Source organism: Rhinopithecus roxellana, chromosome 14 (assembly GCF_007565055.1).
Source record: "Rhinopithecus roxellana isolate Shanxi Qingling chromosome 14, ASM756505v1, whole genome shotgun sequence".
Taxonomy (NCBI): Eukaryota; Metazoa; Chordata; class Mammalia; order Primates; family Cercopithecidae; genus Rhinopithecus; species Rhinopithecus roxellana.
This window is the reverse complement of record NC_044562.1, coordinates 121,973,267-121,987,776: the sequence shown is the minus strand read 5'-3', so window position 1 is coordinate 121,987,776 and position 14,510 is coordinate 121,973,267. Positions and strand designations below refer to the sequence as shown.

At 47.6% G+C, this 14,510-nt stretch overlaps 1 protein-coding gene across 3 annotated transcripts in view; it reads right to left on the bottom strand.

The window, feature by feature from the left end:
• Positions 1 to 491: 491 nt before the first annotated feature.
• The window catches only part of FAM168B (family with sequence similarity 168 member B), a 39,759-nt gene continuing 25,740 nt past the window's right edge, over positions 492 to 14,510 (bottom strand). For all 3 annotated transcript variants that reach the window (XM_030916293.1, XM_030916294.1, XM_010378685.2), the window contains exons 4-7: positions 8,184 to 8,326; positions 7,902 to 8,079; positions 5,540 to 5,664; positions 492 to 5,102 (exon numbers count right to left, since the gene is read on the bottom strand). In XM_030916293.1, the coding sequence (XP_030772153.1) occupies positions 5,552 to 5,664; positions 7,902 to 8,079; positions 8,184 to 8,326 (434 nt within the window). In that variant the 3' untranslated portion in view covers positions 492 to 5,102; positions 5,540 to 5,551. The remainder of the gene's footprint in view (positions 5,103 to 5,539; positions 5,665 to 7,901; positions 8,080 to 8,183; positions 8,327 to 14,510) is intronic.

Below are 14,510 nucleotides of genomic sequence, written 5' to 3'. Positions count from 1 at the left end.
CTTTAGTGGAGACAGGCTAAGGTAGAGCTGGCAGCAATGGGGAAGGAGAGCAGGGCCAGGCCATGCTGGTGGGGGATACAGGTAGCTCTGCCCTCCCTCGCACTCATAGACCCAGAAACCACTGCTTCCCTGTGTTTGACTGGAGCTGGCCCACATGAGTTGCTGGCTGAGTAGTCAGTCATCTTTCTGGGCCTCAGCATCCCTGATGAAATGAAGAACACGTCTTCCCAGGAGGACCCTGACCACAGAAGCCAGAAGGGGAGCATGCTGCTGCTTCCCTCCCTGTCCCACTTGGGAAAATGGTCCCCTGCAACCTGCTGCCTCCACCACACTCTTCAGCACTGCCAAGGTCACTGGGGCTCGACGCCATGGTGGCCTTCTTCTCAAAACCCCTGGCAATCTCCCAACTTGAGAGAAGCCCCAGCACCTCCCAGTCAAGTCATGCTACCTCTAGACAAAACCCACATGGAGAAATCATGAAAACCACAATATGCAACACAAGTCAATCTTTATTGAAAACTGCAGTATTAATACATAACAATTCTTGTTACAATAAACGTGCTTTTGAGATTTTTAAATCTGAGCTCATCTACTCATCAGATTGCATAAAAAATTAAAATAGTATCAATTGACACCTAATTGAACTGGCTCAGGATGGAAATTCCATTCCTTGGCATGGACACGTAAGTTCAATGCAGAAGTGAGGGATGCCTTTAACACTGGAAGACAATGCTGACTCCGCTTAAAAAAAAGTACCGAGAGAACGGTGTAAAAATGGTATTTAAAAATCATTAAAAAAAAACAAAAAGGAACCGTTTCTTCTTTAGTTACAATCCATGAGGCTCTCAAGGGTCCTCTCCATGTGGCCAGCACAGCAACCCTGCCAGGAGCACAAACGGCTGGCCCGAGATCTGGCCCCAGCTGCCTTGCCCACTGGTCTGCACAGGGACTCATGGGCACAGCCTGTGGTGAGGAGGAGACACCTGTCATGCCAGTCCTGGGAGCACACCGCCCTTCTGCAGGCCCGGGGTCCCTACACAGACGCCGCTCCTCCTCTGTCTCCCCTTCCCCAGTGACTTCACATTAGTCCTGTGGACCAAAATAAGGCCATTCCTACAGGCTCTGTATTCTTCAAATAATGGGGAGTAGGAGAAAGACACAAACTTCCCAAAACATGCAGTTTCCTACCCAAAATGGCCACACCCCCCACTTCTGTGTTCCTTGGTCAGTTGAGCCCCTGGAGCCCTCATGACCTACTGATAGAGCATGTCCTCTGCAGTATACTCAAGAGTCTGCTGCCCTTCAGAAAGCCCAGAGGGAAGACTTACAAATGCACAGGTACTGGGGGGGGAAATACGTGCTCTGCCTTCCCCCAGGCCAACCATATTCTGCTTTAGAGACTCTCGCAGAAAGCACCAGAGACGAGGACCCGATGCTGCCGCCCACCTCAAGCCACACCCCCGCCACCTGCTGCCGTGCCCACTGCAGGTCCTGTCCTGTCCGGGCAACAGCCAAACTGGTGACCATGGACACATCCAACAGTCAGCTGTCGGGTAAGGTGAAGGGGGCCCAGCTGCTCCGAGTAGTAATACTGTTCTCAAATGTTTAAAAAGGACAGGTGAAGGCTGGATCTCCTTTTTTAAAGCAGACACCAATACTTACATAACTGGTACCTGGCGGCCTTTCACCAGCACTCACTGGTACTCACAGATGCCTTACATCCCTTACAGGGGCCAACACTGACAGGTATTAGGACACTGCAAGTTGCTGTAATAATGTATTTCCTCTGGTTACTGTTGTGTCCCCAAGACACATGCAAATTATTTTCTAGACCTCATTCATCACAGTCAGATGATGCCACCAGAAGGAGCCCAGCTGGGGAAGGGCAGGACACTCACTGACCAGGCACCCAGCCCAAGGCTCAGGACCACCCCTATCTCCTGTGAACACATTTGCATAGCACTCAAGACAGTTTCCTGGAATAGCGACAGCTAGGCCTACAAACCACACCAAGAAGAATGTTCTTAACAGATGGCTCACGAGAGAGATAAACGGTTCTGGAAGTGCCTTCATGCCCATTCCCATGACTGGCACTGACTCTGGCTCTCAGAGCGGCAAGTTCATGGGTCACTGGCTCACACTAAATGCTCAGCCCCCAGCACAGATCCAAACAAGACTTCCATGAGCAGAGAAACTGCAGCAGCTAACAGATGATGGAACACACTTCCACGCCTCAGGGGAGAAGGTGCAGAACAAATATTTCTTAAACAGCCATCATGATGTCCATGTTTACATGAATGAAGTCCTTTGCTTGCCTGTCTCAACTTCTAAAAGAACAGTAACTCAGCTGAAGGACTCCCAAATTAGGAATGTCAAACACACAAAAAGCAAATTTCTCAGAATGCTCCACCATACGCTTGGGGACAAATTATGCAGCTCTGTAACAGAATTTTGACCCAAGTTCTATTTTTTAATTAACTTTAATTTTACTAGAAGCAAATGTTGATAAAATTACAACCTATGACAGTTTTGTGACTATTCCCTAAGTCCAGATTCTTACCTTTTGTATTTGACAGCTGATGTCCTGATAGTTTCAAAGTCAAAAAGATTTCTGCACAGATGTGCAGTGCAAACTTATTTCATAAAGCCTCTGAACTTCACAAAAGGGAAAAAAGGTTAAGTTATAGGGGGGAAGAAAAGTGTTTATGAAGCTGATGTAAATGGCGTGTGGGGGGGTGCTGCCCACTCTTTAAAACACCATTTAATTCGGCGCTGGTAAAAACACTCATCCTGTGTGTGCCAAGTCCCAAGCAAGCCTGAGGAGATGCCTGTTAACTTCTACCCTCCTCCCGAACCCCGAGACTCCAGCCCTCACAGGAGCTGTGAGTGTATGTTTCCATTTTTGTTGTGTGGACCTTTTCAAAAGCATACACTAAAATTGTTAGTATTTTATCCTAATCTATTAGCACTCAATTGGGAAAAAAGACTTCTCTGCTACTTGGTCAGCTGAACCCCTGGAACCCTTAGAACCTACTAATTCCGCCAACCATCCACTAAACAGATGGAATTAGCAACAGAGACTTGCAGTAAGGGGCCCAAACCGCGTGCCTGCGGTGAGCATCTGCCACACACACACACACACACACTAGCGGCGAGCGTCTGCCCCCCACACAGACACTAAGACGGAGTAAGCGCTCGTGAAGCATTTGAAAGTACTTCTCAGTAAACATTCTATGTTCATAGACATCAGGAATCAAGAATCTGCTGTTTACAATGATCCATGCAAAAATATTCCTAAATTTCTTATAAAATAAGATGTGAAAAAGAAAAGTATGAGTACTTACTATAAAAAATAAGGTTACCAAAGGCTCAGTGGTCAGGTGTCCCCCCACCAACCAACTGGGGCAGAATGCTAGTGGGCATCCTCACTGGGCGCCAGTGCCCTGACCCAGATACCAGCGAAAGAGGAGGAGCAGAGCCCCCTCCCCACCAGAGCCCATAGCACTCAACCACCACCTCACTGGGAAGACGATGCACGCTCCTTCCCCAGAAGCCACTGAAAGGGACCCAGGCCTTACATCCCCCACCCCGACTCTGACCCTCACTGAGAACAGACACGCACTCTCATGGATACAGGGTGGGCATATTTTGGGGGCGGGGTGGGGGGAAGCCTCTTGATTTCTTATGTACAAGGTTCAGATTCTAAACTCCAATTCCTCTCCCACAATAAACCCTGCAAGCAAACACACTCCAGCACTGCCTGGCCCTCTCTGCTGTTCATGCTTGCTTCGTGCCAAGGGCCCTCAGCTGCAAAAGAGATGGCAGGAGAAGCTCGCAGACAACAGACACTGGACTCCCCCTCACCCCATCTCTAAGCGTCCCCTCCAGCCCGCCTCAGCAGACCAGTCACCACCATCAGGTGGGTGATCCCAGTAGCAGCTACAGGTTTCTACATTTCCAGACATATCCACGGCCCTGCCTTTCTAGAAGAAATTGGAGGAATTTTAAATAAAGTTTTGTTCCCTTTTAAGTCATTCTTAAATATACCACTTTCTTCATAACATACAGCTGAAACCTTTGTCCTTTGTAGGGGAAAAACAGCAATGCCTACCTGTTTTCAACTGATTCAAACATTTCTCCAGGGGGAAAAAAATGGAATGATTTTCTAAGCTAAATAAAGCAGAGGACAATACCTCCTGCAAGCATGGCTGTTTCTCTTTCACATTTCTTCCATCCCAGGAAAATAATTTAGTTTTACATAGAACTTTTCCAATAAAGATACATAAAAACATCGTCTCTCTGTAAGAGAACTGTAATGAAAATTTAGATAGCAGAGAAACTGCTTTGCCGACACAGAAACCACCCCCGTTGCCCCAAATTGTACTGGCCACGCTACTATGATCTTTCATGGTGAGCTATAAGCACATCCCTGTCCCACTGACTCCACCAAGCCTACACTCAAAGGGATGCCCATGAACCGGCTGCGCCCAAGCAGCTGTGGCTTCCCCACCCTCTCACAAACCTCGCAACTCCCTCAGTCAGTGCCAAAGAAACAGGTTGCTGAAAACTAAAATGTCCACATCCCTAACTGGCAACCCACATCAACCCCAAAAGGTTGAAGAATCATCTAAGATATTTCAGATGCTCTATGAAGAAATTCACTTTAACACTTATAACTTGAAGACTTTGCGAACATTACAACAGTGCATTAGTGATACAAGTTGTAAAATACGTTTCCATTCCTTTGGATTTTGCATATGATGGTTTTGCATCAGTCACTGCAGGTAGATTGAGCAAGCTTTTTGTGTTTGTTTTTTTAAACATGCATTCAACTAGATATGATTCAGAATAGATTAATACTCCCTTTTATCATTACAGTTAGCTAAAAAATTGCCAGGCAGTCCACAAAACAGAATTTGCTTTAAGACCAACCCACAGAGTCAGCTGGAGACTAACGGCGCTGGGGCCTGCTGGGCCGGGATATAGTCGTGTTTAGCTAAGTGTCGAGAGCATTAAGAAGAAAGTCCTGGTTGGAGGCGCAAGGCCTGCAGCACCAGCTGTGGAATCCCCAATAATGTGACTGCACAGCTCCGTCCTCAAACCTGCAGAAAGGAAGACAGACACTCAGTCACACAGAGCTGTTCCAGCACTGCTACTCCAAAATCTCAAGTAGGACGAGGTCCACCACGGTCGGAAAGGGCAGCAATGGGCAAAACTGCTGGACCTGGTTCTCACTTCCTTCCCAGAGATCCCCAATTACAACTAGAGCCCTATTTCCTGCAGCAGGCAGGTGGGGGGTTACAGCACATTCCAGGGAAGGCTCAACACGGACAGTGTCAACAGCAGGTAATCAATGGTTCCTTCTTTCTTCTACTCTGTAATGTCTCAATAAAAACAAAAAATTTAAACACTGCATTGCCTCTGGATGCAGGGTCAGGCACACTTTCCTCATTAGTGCTTAAATACATGGTAAATGTGCCACTGTCCCATGGAAATGCCCTTTCATCAAAGGCTGGCCCAGCCTTCACTGGTCACTTACATTTGCAGGTGATCACCACTGAGGGGGCACATAGCTGTAAGTGGGTGTTCCTGGGGCCCGGTATGTGGGCACAGTGACTGGGTGGGGGGCGACAGGAGTTGGGGAGTGAGCAGTCAGCAGGGTACCTGGAAGAAAGAGCAGCACATGACATGAGGCCGACCTCCTGCACAGCTCCGCAGTGCCCAACACGCACACAAGCCTGGACTCTTTGCAAGGAGAAAGGTATACAGGAAGAGGGATAGTCTTGACCCAGATACTGTCAGACTCTCATTAGATAATCTTCCACCCAAAAATTGTCTCCACACAGCAAGCTTCCAGACAATATGTTCATAAAAGTCTTTTGTGTGTCCCCTTCATAAAGCACACCCAATAATTTTTATACGTCAGATGATAAACAAATGAGTATAATTCAGCCTTAACAAGGAAGGAGATTCTGACACATACTACAATATAGGTGAACCTTAAGAACATAATTCTAAAAGAAAGAAGCCAGTCACTACAAGACAAATATTTTATGATTCCACTTAGATGAAATACCTAGTCAAATTCAGAGACAGAAAGAAAGTAGAATGGGGAGTTAGCGTTTAATAAGTACAGGAGTTTCAGATTTGCAGGATAAAGAAGTTCTGGAGCTCTGTTTCACAACAATGTGAATATACTTAACACTACTGCACCGTACTTAAAAACGGTTAAGATGGGCTTGGCACAGGGCTCACATCACCTAATCCCAGTACTCTGGGAGGCTGGGGCAGGAGAATAGCTTAAGCTCAGGAGTTTGAGATGCGCCCACGCAACATAGTGAGCTCCCAGCTCTACAAAAAATGTTGTAAAATTAGCCAGGTGTGGTAGCACACTCATAGTCCCAGCTACTCAGGAGGCTAAGTTGGGAGGATGGCTTGAGCCTGAGAGTTCCAGACTACAGTGCACTGCACTCAAGCCTAGGCAACAGGGCAAGACCCTGTCTCAACAACAAAAAAAGTTAAGATGGTAAAAACAAATAAAAAACAAGAGGCTGGGAACAGTGACTCATGCCTGTAAGCATAGCACTCTGGGAGGCCGAGGCGGGTGGATCACCTGAGGTCAGGAGTTCAAGACCAGCCTGGCCAACACGGTGAAATCCCATCTCTACCAAAAAGTACAAAAAAAATTAGCTGGGTGTGGTGGTGGGCGCCTGTAGTCCCAGCTACTGGGAAGGGTGAGGAGGGAGAATCATTTGAACCCAGGAGGCGGAGGTTGCAGTGAGCTGAGATCACACCATTGCACTCCATCCTGGCCAACAGGGTGAGACCCTGTCTTGAAGAAATATTAAAAATAAATAAATAAAACAAGAAATGATGATTCTAAACTACATGAACTTCTGAGTGCTTTAAGAAAAATCTATTTTTCCTACAACTGCAGAAACTCAGCAACTACCTGAGTTCGTTTATGGACCAGCAGCACCTCCAACACAGCGGCCTTCACTCACCTGGCCCACACCCAACCCGGTGCCCGCTGCCCTCCCTCCCTGTGCCTCAAACCAGCAGTTTCTGTCTATGCCCAGTTTTCTGTTACTTGACAGATAAGTATGAGGAAAACCAAATCAGAGTCTAGGTTGAAGCACACATAATATCCCAGAATGCTGCTCTCTGGCATAACCTCCTTACACTGAAGTCAAGTCCAGAAAAACAGGGAGAAAACAGTACACTTTTGTGTGGGCATGACCTAAAGGTGGCCATACTGACCCACAGACCAGGAAGTGAATCCATATGGGTGGTCATATGGATTGGGTGGTCACCCAATCCCTAGACATCAGATCAAGCCCCCAGAGCTTCCACAGAGATGTGCCCATCCTAGACAGGAGCCTCATATCTCCATGGTTTATTTTTCTTAGAGGAGGCCTTGGGAAGTAAAGTACAACAGATGAATGCCGAAGGATTTCTATAGGCGGCTGTTCCTTCTATCAACGGAAGACCAGCTCTCCTAGACGCATGAAAACATGCCCATGAAGACAAATGACCTTCAAAGACAAGCTCCCCTCAAGGGAAAGGAAGAGGGCCAGCCACCCCAGGACACAGTGTCCTCCTTCTGCTCAGGTCTTACATAGTCATGGGGGTGGGAGGAGACGGGGACACATCCTGCACTGCCAAATGGCTCAGTTCACCAACAAAGTGAGCCCATCACATTCAGAGAGGCCTCCACAAGAGGTCACTCAGGAGGGCAAAATAAAAGATAACCTGCTGTTTCTTCCCCAAAGAATCTTCTGTCCTTCCACACAACTATAGCTATGAAAACCTAGAGCCAAGGGTCAGAGGATTTGTGAGCTCTCCCCTGCCCCACCTCTATGGGACACCACAAGGCAGACACTGCAGGAACAAGGACTTACCTGCTGACATGGCCATGGTGGTCCCAGCCACCATGCCCATGGTGACCCCGTTGCCTCTAGGAGGGGGGATGGGAGCAGGGTACACCGTTGCCGGCATGCCGTTGGGCTGCACCACCGTGGTGTGGTGGATGACATGAGGAGGTGCTGCATACAGCGGCTGTGTGTAGTACGTGCCTTGCTGTGGGGAGAAGACAGACAACTGACACAGGGTCCCAGGGCCAAAGGATGAGTGCTCAGTTGGTATCAACCCTTCCCACACGACAGTGTATACCCAAAGCATACCTGTGCGTACGGGCTCTGCTGCGGGTAGGCACTTCGCACGGGGTACACAGCAGTCTGGTAGGGGTTCGGGGAGGAGGAGTACGGCGGCACAGCCCCGCTGGTGGGGGAACAGGACACTTTGTAAGGTGTGCCAGGAGTGTAACCTGGAACAAACAAGGCAATGGCCTGAGTTCACCCAAGCCGGTCCAGGCACAGGGAGAGACACATGCAGGGAGGAGCCAAGCTGCGTGTCAGCCCCACGCAACTCGCCAGGCCTGCTGCCACTGCCGCCCCCACTCTCCTCCACTAAGTTCTGACTTCATTTCTTACTTTGTGTGCGTCTGTGCATGCATGTGTGTGTGGCGGCAGGGTGTTGGGGAGGAGGAAAAAATACCAAAGGAGAACGTTCTACAGATGGAATGCTCACACAGGACAGGAAATAAAACTGTCTTGTCCTGCTGGAATTTAAATTGGTATGGCCTTCCTGGCGCTAAATTTGGCATCCAAAGTATATATGCCTTTTAATCCCACAATTCCACTTCTAGAAGCCTGTCTGAAAGCAATACACATCGATCTACGCACAGAGACCTCACTGTAAGCCTGCTCATCATAGTGGTGTTTGTTACGGCAAAAACAGGAGATGCTTGCCCAACACCAGGACAGGCTAAGCACTCTATGGTAAAAAGCCCTCTGGGTCAAGAGAGAAGGCTGAACATACATACTTGCTTTTGTCCCCACATAAAATGACATGAAAATGACAATAAAGCAGATTAAGAGAAAAAAGACATAAAACTCACCAAGAACGGAAGAGAAGACAGCATGCTAAAGCCTGGCAAGCTGAAGTGGAGGATGACTGAGCAGACTCAAGAGGAAGGCACTCTTAGCCAACAGCGAGGAGCAGCTGGCACCAAGACAGCCCTTCCCCAAAGCCCTGCAAACTGCTGGCCACCAACCCACCTCCAGAAGCAGATAAAGAGGCCCGATCTAGTAAAGTGATTCAGTTTGCTGAATAAGCAGTTAGGTGTCCCTTCCTGATCCCAACAGAGAAGAGGGGTTTGGTCTCTGGGGAGGGAGAGGGTCTCTGGACAGCTATGTTCACAGCAGCTATATTCACAATGATCAAAAGCTGGCAATGGCCCAAACGCCCACCAGGAGACAGATGGGTAAACACACTGTGGTGCATCCATACAAATCCTACTGAGCAAGCAAAGGGACAAACTGCTGATCCATATAAGCACATGGATGAATCGCAAAGCCACACCATGTCAAAGAAGCCAGATACAGGGACACATGCTGGATGCATGTACTGACAGAAGCTCTAGGAAAGACCAACCTAATCCACAGTCATCAAAACCCCAGCAATGGTGCAGGAGCCAGAGGGGCAAGCGAGAACCTTTCCAAAAGAGTGCATTTACCCAAATGTGGTGGCGGCCACACAGCTGTGTACGATTGTCCAAACACACCAAACTGTACACTGAAAAGGACTAACTTGTACTATGTAAATCAAACGTCCATACAAGTGCTTATGGCATCTCAAATTCCCATGGGTGAGAGCAGGAGGGGTGGAGCACTCACACGCTGTCCGTGTCAGACAGCACAACTTTGCAAGCCAGGCACACGTCCCCCAACATCCAGCAATCCACTCCCAAATATTTCCCCTAGAAAAATGAAAACACAGGTCCACGACAGACTTGTAAAAGTGTTCGATCTTATTTCTAATAGCCAAAAATGGGAAATAATGCAAATCTTCATCAACTGGAGAAAGGATAAATCATGATATATCTCTATAAACATGACTCAGCAATCAAAAGGAAAAAACATGGATGAATCTCACACCATGCTGAGCTTTCCAAAGAAGCCAGAAACAGAACGGCACATATAGCAACGATTCCATTTATTCCCTAACAACAAAGAAACTTACCTACAGTGACGGAAATCAGAGAGGGGAGAGGGCGAAGAAAGCCTTCTCGGATGATCAAAGTGTTCCATGTTTTATTTGGAGTGGTGGTTCCATGGGCATGTACAACTGTCAAAACCCACCCAGTCGAGCACTTAATATGTGGGTGTTTTGTGCATAAATTATACTCAAGTTTTCAGAAATGAGCTGAGTATAAAGAATTTTGGATCACCTGAGCCAGAGGTCAAGGCTGCAGTGAGCTGTAATTATGCCACTGCATTCTGCCTGGGCAACAAAGTAAGATCCTGTCTCAAAAAAATAGTAATAATAAAAAATAATTTTTAAAACATTTTACACAATTGGGCTGTGTTTAGCAATATGTACGTGTGGTTTTTTTGTTTTTTTGTTTTTTTGAGATGGAGTCTTGCTCTATTCCCTAGGCTGGAGTGTAGTGGTGCAATCTCAGCTCACTGCAGCCTCTGCCTCCTGGGTTCAAGCAATTCTCATGCCCCAGCCACCCGAGTAGCTGGGACTGCAGGCATGTGCCACCACACCCAGCTAATTTTTGTAATTTTTAGTAGAGATGGGATTTTGCCATGTTGGCCAGGATACTCTCGAACTCCTGACCTCAAATGATCCTCCTGCCTCAGCCTCCCAAAGTACTGGGATTTCAGGTGTGAGCCTGTATATATATGTACTTGGTCTGTATATTTTAATCTGAAAGGGAAAGAGAATGACTGCCCCCCTAGGAAATTCACCAGTCTGGAGCCTTTTGGTTCAGGTGCCAGAGAAATTCTGTGACATGGATATACTGCACAGTGGTGAAGTCTGGGCTTTTCCACCTAAATACTGCACACTGTATCAATTAAGTAACACGAAGGCCTCAGCGTCAGCCTTCTCAGACTCCCCTGTAGGCCCTTCCAGGTCTCACAGTGGGAGGTGCTGCGGCCGAGATCTGCGGCAGGCCAAACAATAGGTGGTCCTGTCCTGCACAGCAAAGTGGGTGTTCACACCCAGATCTGTCTGCATCCAGAGTCCTGACCCTTCGACCCAAACCAGGCAACTCCCAACCTCAGCTAGTCTCCATCTGAAGAAAGAAAAGATTCCTCCAGGGCTCCCTATATTTTGAAATTCACTCACTGCGATGTTAACCGTAAATAGAAACACTGCCAAAATTTGAATACAACAACTTTTAATACTGGTGCTTAGCCAAAGGAAAGCAGAATACACAGATTTTCCACTAGGATTTGGAAAAGCAAGTTTCAAGACAAGAGCAGTTACAGAGTTCCCTTCTCTGGCTGCTCCTCTCGTCTTTAAGAAGGCTAAAAACGGAAAGTGAAAAGGAAAGCTTCACAGGTGTATACATGTTAAAACTCATCAAACTGAAGCTTTAAATCTGTACGCTTAGTTGTATGTCAATTACACCACAACAAGGTTGTATAACATTTTCTTTAATTAAAAAGAAAAAGGTAGCGTGAACGCCATCAAAGAATTATAAAGGAAAAGGTAGTGTTTGTCTAGCCATGTACTGATACTCCCAGGAAGAGACCTGCGACAGTCCAATTCCCCCTAAGTCACTAGCTAACTTAGGGAAGGAGTGGAAAAAGGAAGCATGGTGTGAGGCGTGCACACATGTGACTAGTCATGGTGACTGAGGCATTACACCATCACAGAGAGGCTATTCACCATCAACATGGGGCCATGCCCTGTCACAGCGGAGATGATCAGGACAGATCCAGCCCTCTCCATAAGGTGCTTGGCCTCGGGAGAAAAAAAATCACAGGAAAACAAACCACCAACATAGCAACATTTTATGCAGTCTTGGCAAGCAATGAGGAGTCAGCTCAGAGAGGGGCGGGGGGGCGGGGGGGGGGCGCAAGGCTGTCTCAAATGAAAGAACTGTGGGGATGAAGGAGGTCAAGGGTCATCCTGGATGGCTCCCTTCCCCCCAGCCACAACACCTCCTTCATTGCCCACTGCCATGCAGCAGCCAGACACCAGCAGGAACCTTCAGCTGTACCCAAAGGAGGACACTGCCGAATGGGATCCCCACTGTCCAGCTTAATCCCAGTTTCTGCCTCGTATTTCCACTAGCCTGAAAAGAGATTCTCCTAGAAGTCAACAAACTCTTATCTGACCAAGATGAGAATTTTTTATAAAAGTGCCAAAACACAGAGCTACCCTGAGTGTCACATCCTGAGAACTGATGCTAGACTTCCAAGTTGGGAATCTCATTCCAAACTTCCGACCGTTTAAATGAACAAACCCACGGGTTCCCTTTCTTCATACAACTAAAAACATTCATGACAGATAACTGGAAATACGAACACTGTTTACAATCTTGGTAGTAATAAAAAAATATTTTTTAGGTGTGACAATGACACAGTTCTTTTTTTTTTTTTTTTTTTGAGACGGAGTCTCACTCTGTCGCCCAAGCTGGAGTGCAGTGGCCGGATCTCAGCTCACTGCAAGCTCCGCCTCCCGGGTTCACGCCATTCTCCTGCCTCAGCCTCCCGAGTAGCTGGGACTACAGGCGCCCGCCACCTCGCCCGGCTAGTTTTTTTTTTTTTTTTTTTTTTTTTGTATTTTTTAGAAGAGACGGGGTTTCATCGTATTAGCCAGGATGGTCTCGATCTCCTGACCTTGTGATCCGCCCACCTCGGCCTCCCAAAGTGCTGGGATTATAGGCTTGAGCCACCGCGCCCGGCCAACACAGTTCTTATTTATCCTTTAAAGATAATATTTAAAAAGCTGACGAACATAATATCTGAGATTTGATTCAAAATAATATAGAGGAAAGTGGCAGGGGCCCAGATGAAAAAGATGAGGCAAAAGCTGGTAACTGCTGAAGCCAGGTGATGTGTAGGTGGGAATTACATTCCCATGTACTTGTGCTAAAGCCAGGTGATGTGTGAGCAGGAATTTTTTTTTTTTTTTTTGATGGAGTCTCGCTCTTGTTGCCCAGACTGGAGTGCAGTGGCACGACCTCAGCTCACCGCAAGCTCTGCCTCCCAGGTTCACACCATTCTCCTGCCCCAGCCTCCCGACTAGCTGGGACTAAAGGCACCCACCACCATGCCTGGCTCATTTTTTTTGTATTTTTAGGAGAGATGGGGTTTCACCATGGTCTCTACCTCCTGACCTCGTGATCCACCCGCCTCGGCCTCCCAAAAGTGCTGGGATTACAGGTGTGAGCCACCATGTCCTGCTCAAACGTTTTTTAAAACTTAGGGCACAACTGGGCAAATGTAAATTTGAACTACTTTTAAAATTAGAGAACTGCTGTTTTTAAGTGCGGGCATGCAGAAGCACTCCTCACTCACGTTAGGGAGGGCTCCACTCAAGTCTACTGGACAAGACACAAAAGATTCTGAATCGGTTCCACAAGAAGAAAAGAAAAACCACACAACACTCATCCTTACATAAGGTAAATATGGGAAAAGATCACCGGGGAATCTAGGTGGTGGGTACCGTGGACATTCACTGTACTGTCCGCTCGACTTTTCGGTATACATAATTTTTTTTTTTTTTTTTTGAGACCCGTCTCACTCTGTCGCCCAGGCTGGAGTGCAGTGGCACAATCTCTGCTCACTGCAAGCTCCGCCTCCCAGGTTCACGCCATTCTCCTGCCTCAGCCTCCGAACTAGCTGGAACTACAGGCACCCGCCACCACGCCTGCCTAATTTTTTTTTGTTGTTGGTAGAGACTGGGTTTCACCGTGTTAGCCAGGATGGTCTTGATCTCCTGACCTCATGATCCACCCACCTCAGCCTCCCAAAGTGCTGGATGACAGGTGTGAGCCACCGTGCCTGGCTAACTGTTTTAATAATAATTAAGGTGGCTCACGCCTGCCATCCCAGCACTTTGGGAGGCCGAGGCAGGTGTATCACATGAGCCTAGGAGTTGAGACAAGCCTGGCCAAGCTGGCAAAACCTTGTCTCCAAAATTAAAAAAAAGTAAAAATACGCAAGGTGAAGAGTATACAGTACTTTCAGATGCTGACACACAACTGAGAGAGTGTACACTAGCCAGAAATCTCCATGGAAATAACAGTCATGTATGAGGTAAAAGAACCAGTAAGGAAGCTAGCTGAAGGGTCCATGGATCACCATACCCAAATGCACCCCTAGAAGATGAATTATAGTCAGGCACAGTGGCTCATGCCTGTAATCCCAGCACTATGGGAGGCTGAGGCGGGTGGATCACCTGAGGTCGGGAGTTTGAAACCAGCCTGGCCAACATGGTGAAACCCCGTCTCTACTAAAAATACAAATGTTAGCCAGGCTTGGTGGCACATGACTGTAGTCCCAGCCACTCGGGAAGCTGAGGTGGGAGAATCACCTGGACCCGGGAGGTGGAGGTTGTAGTGAGCAGAGATTGCGCCAATGCACTCCAGCCTGGGCAACAGAGAGAGATCCTGTCTCAAGAAAAAAAAAAAAAAGAAGAAGAAG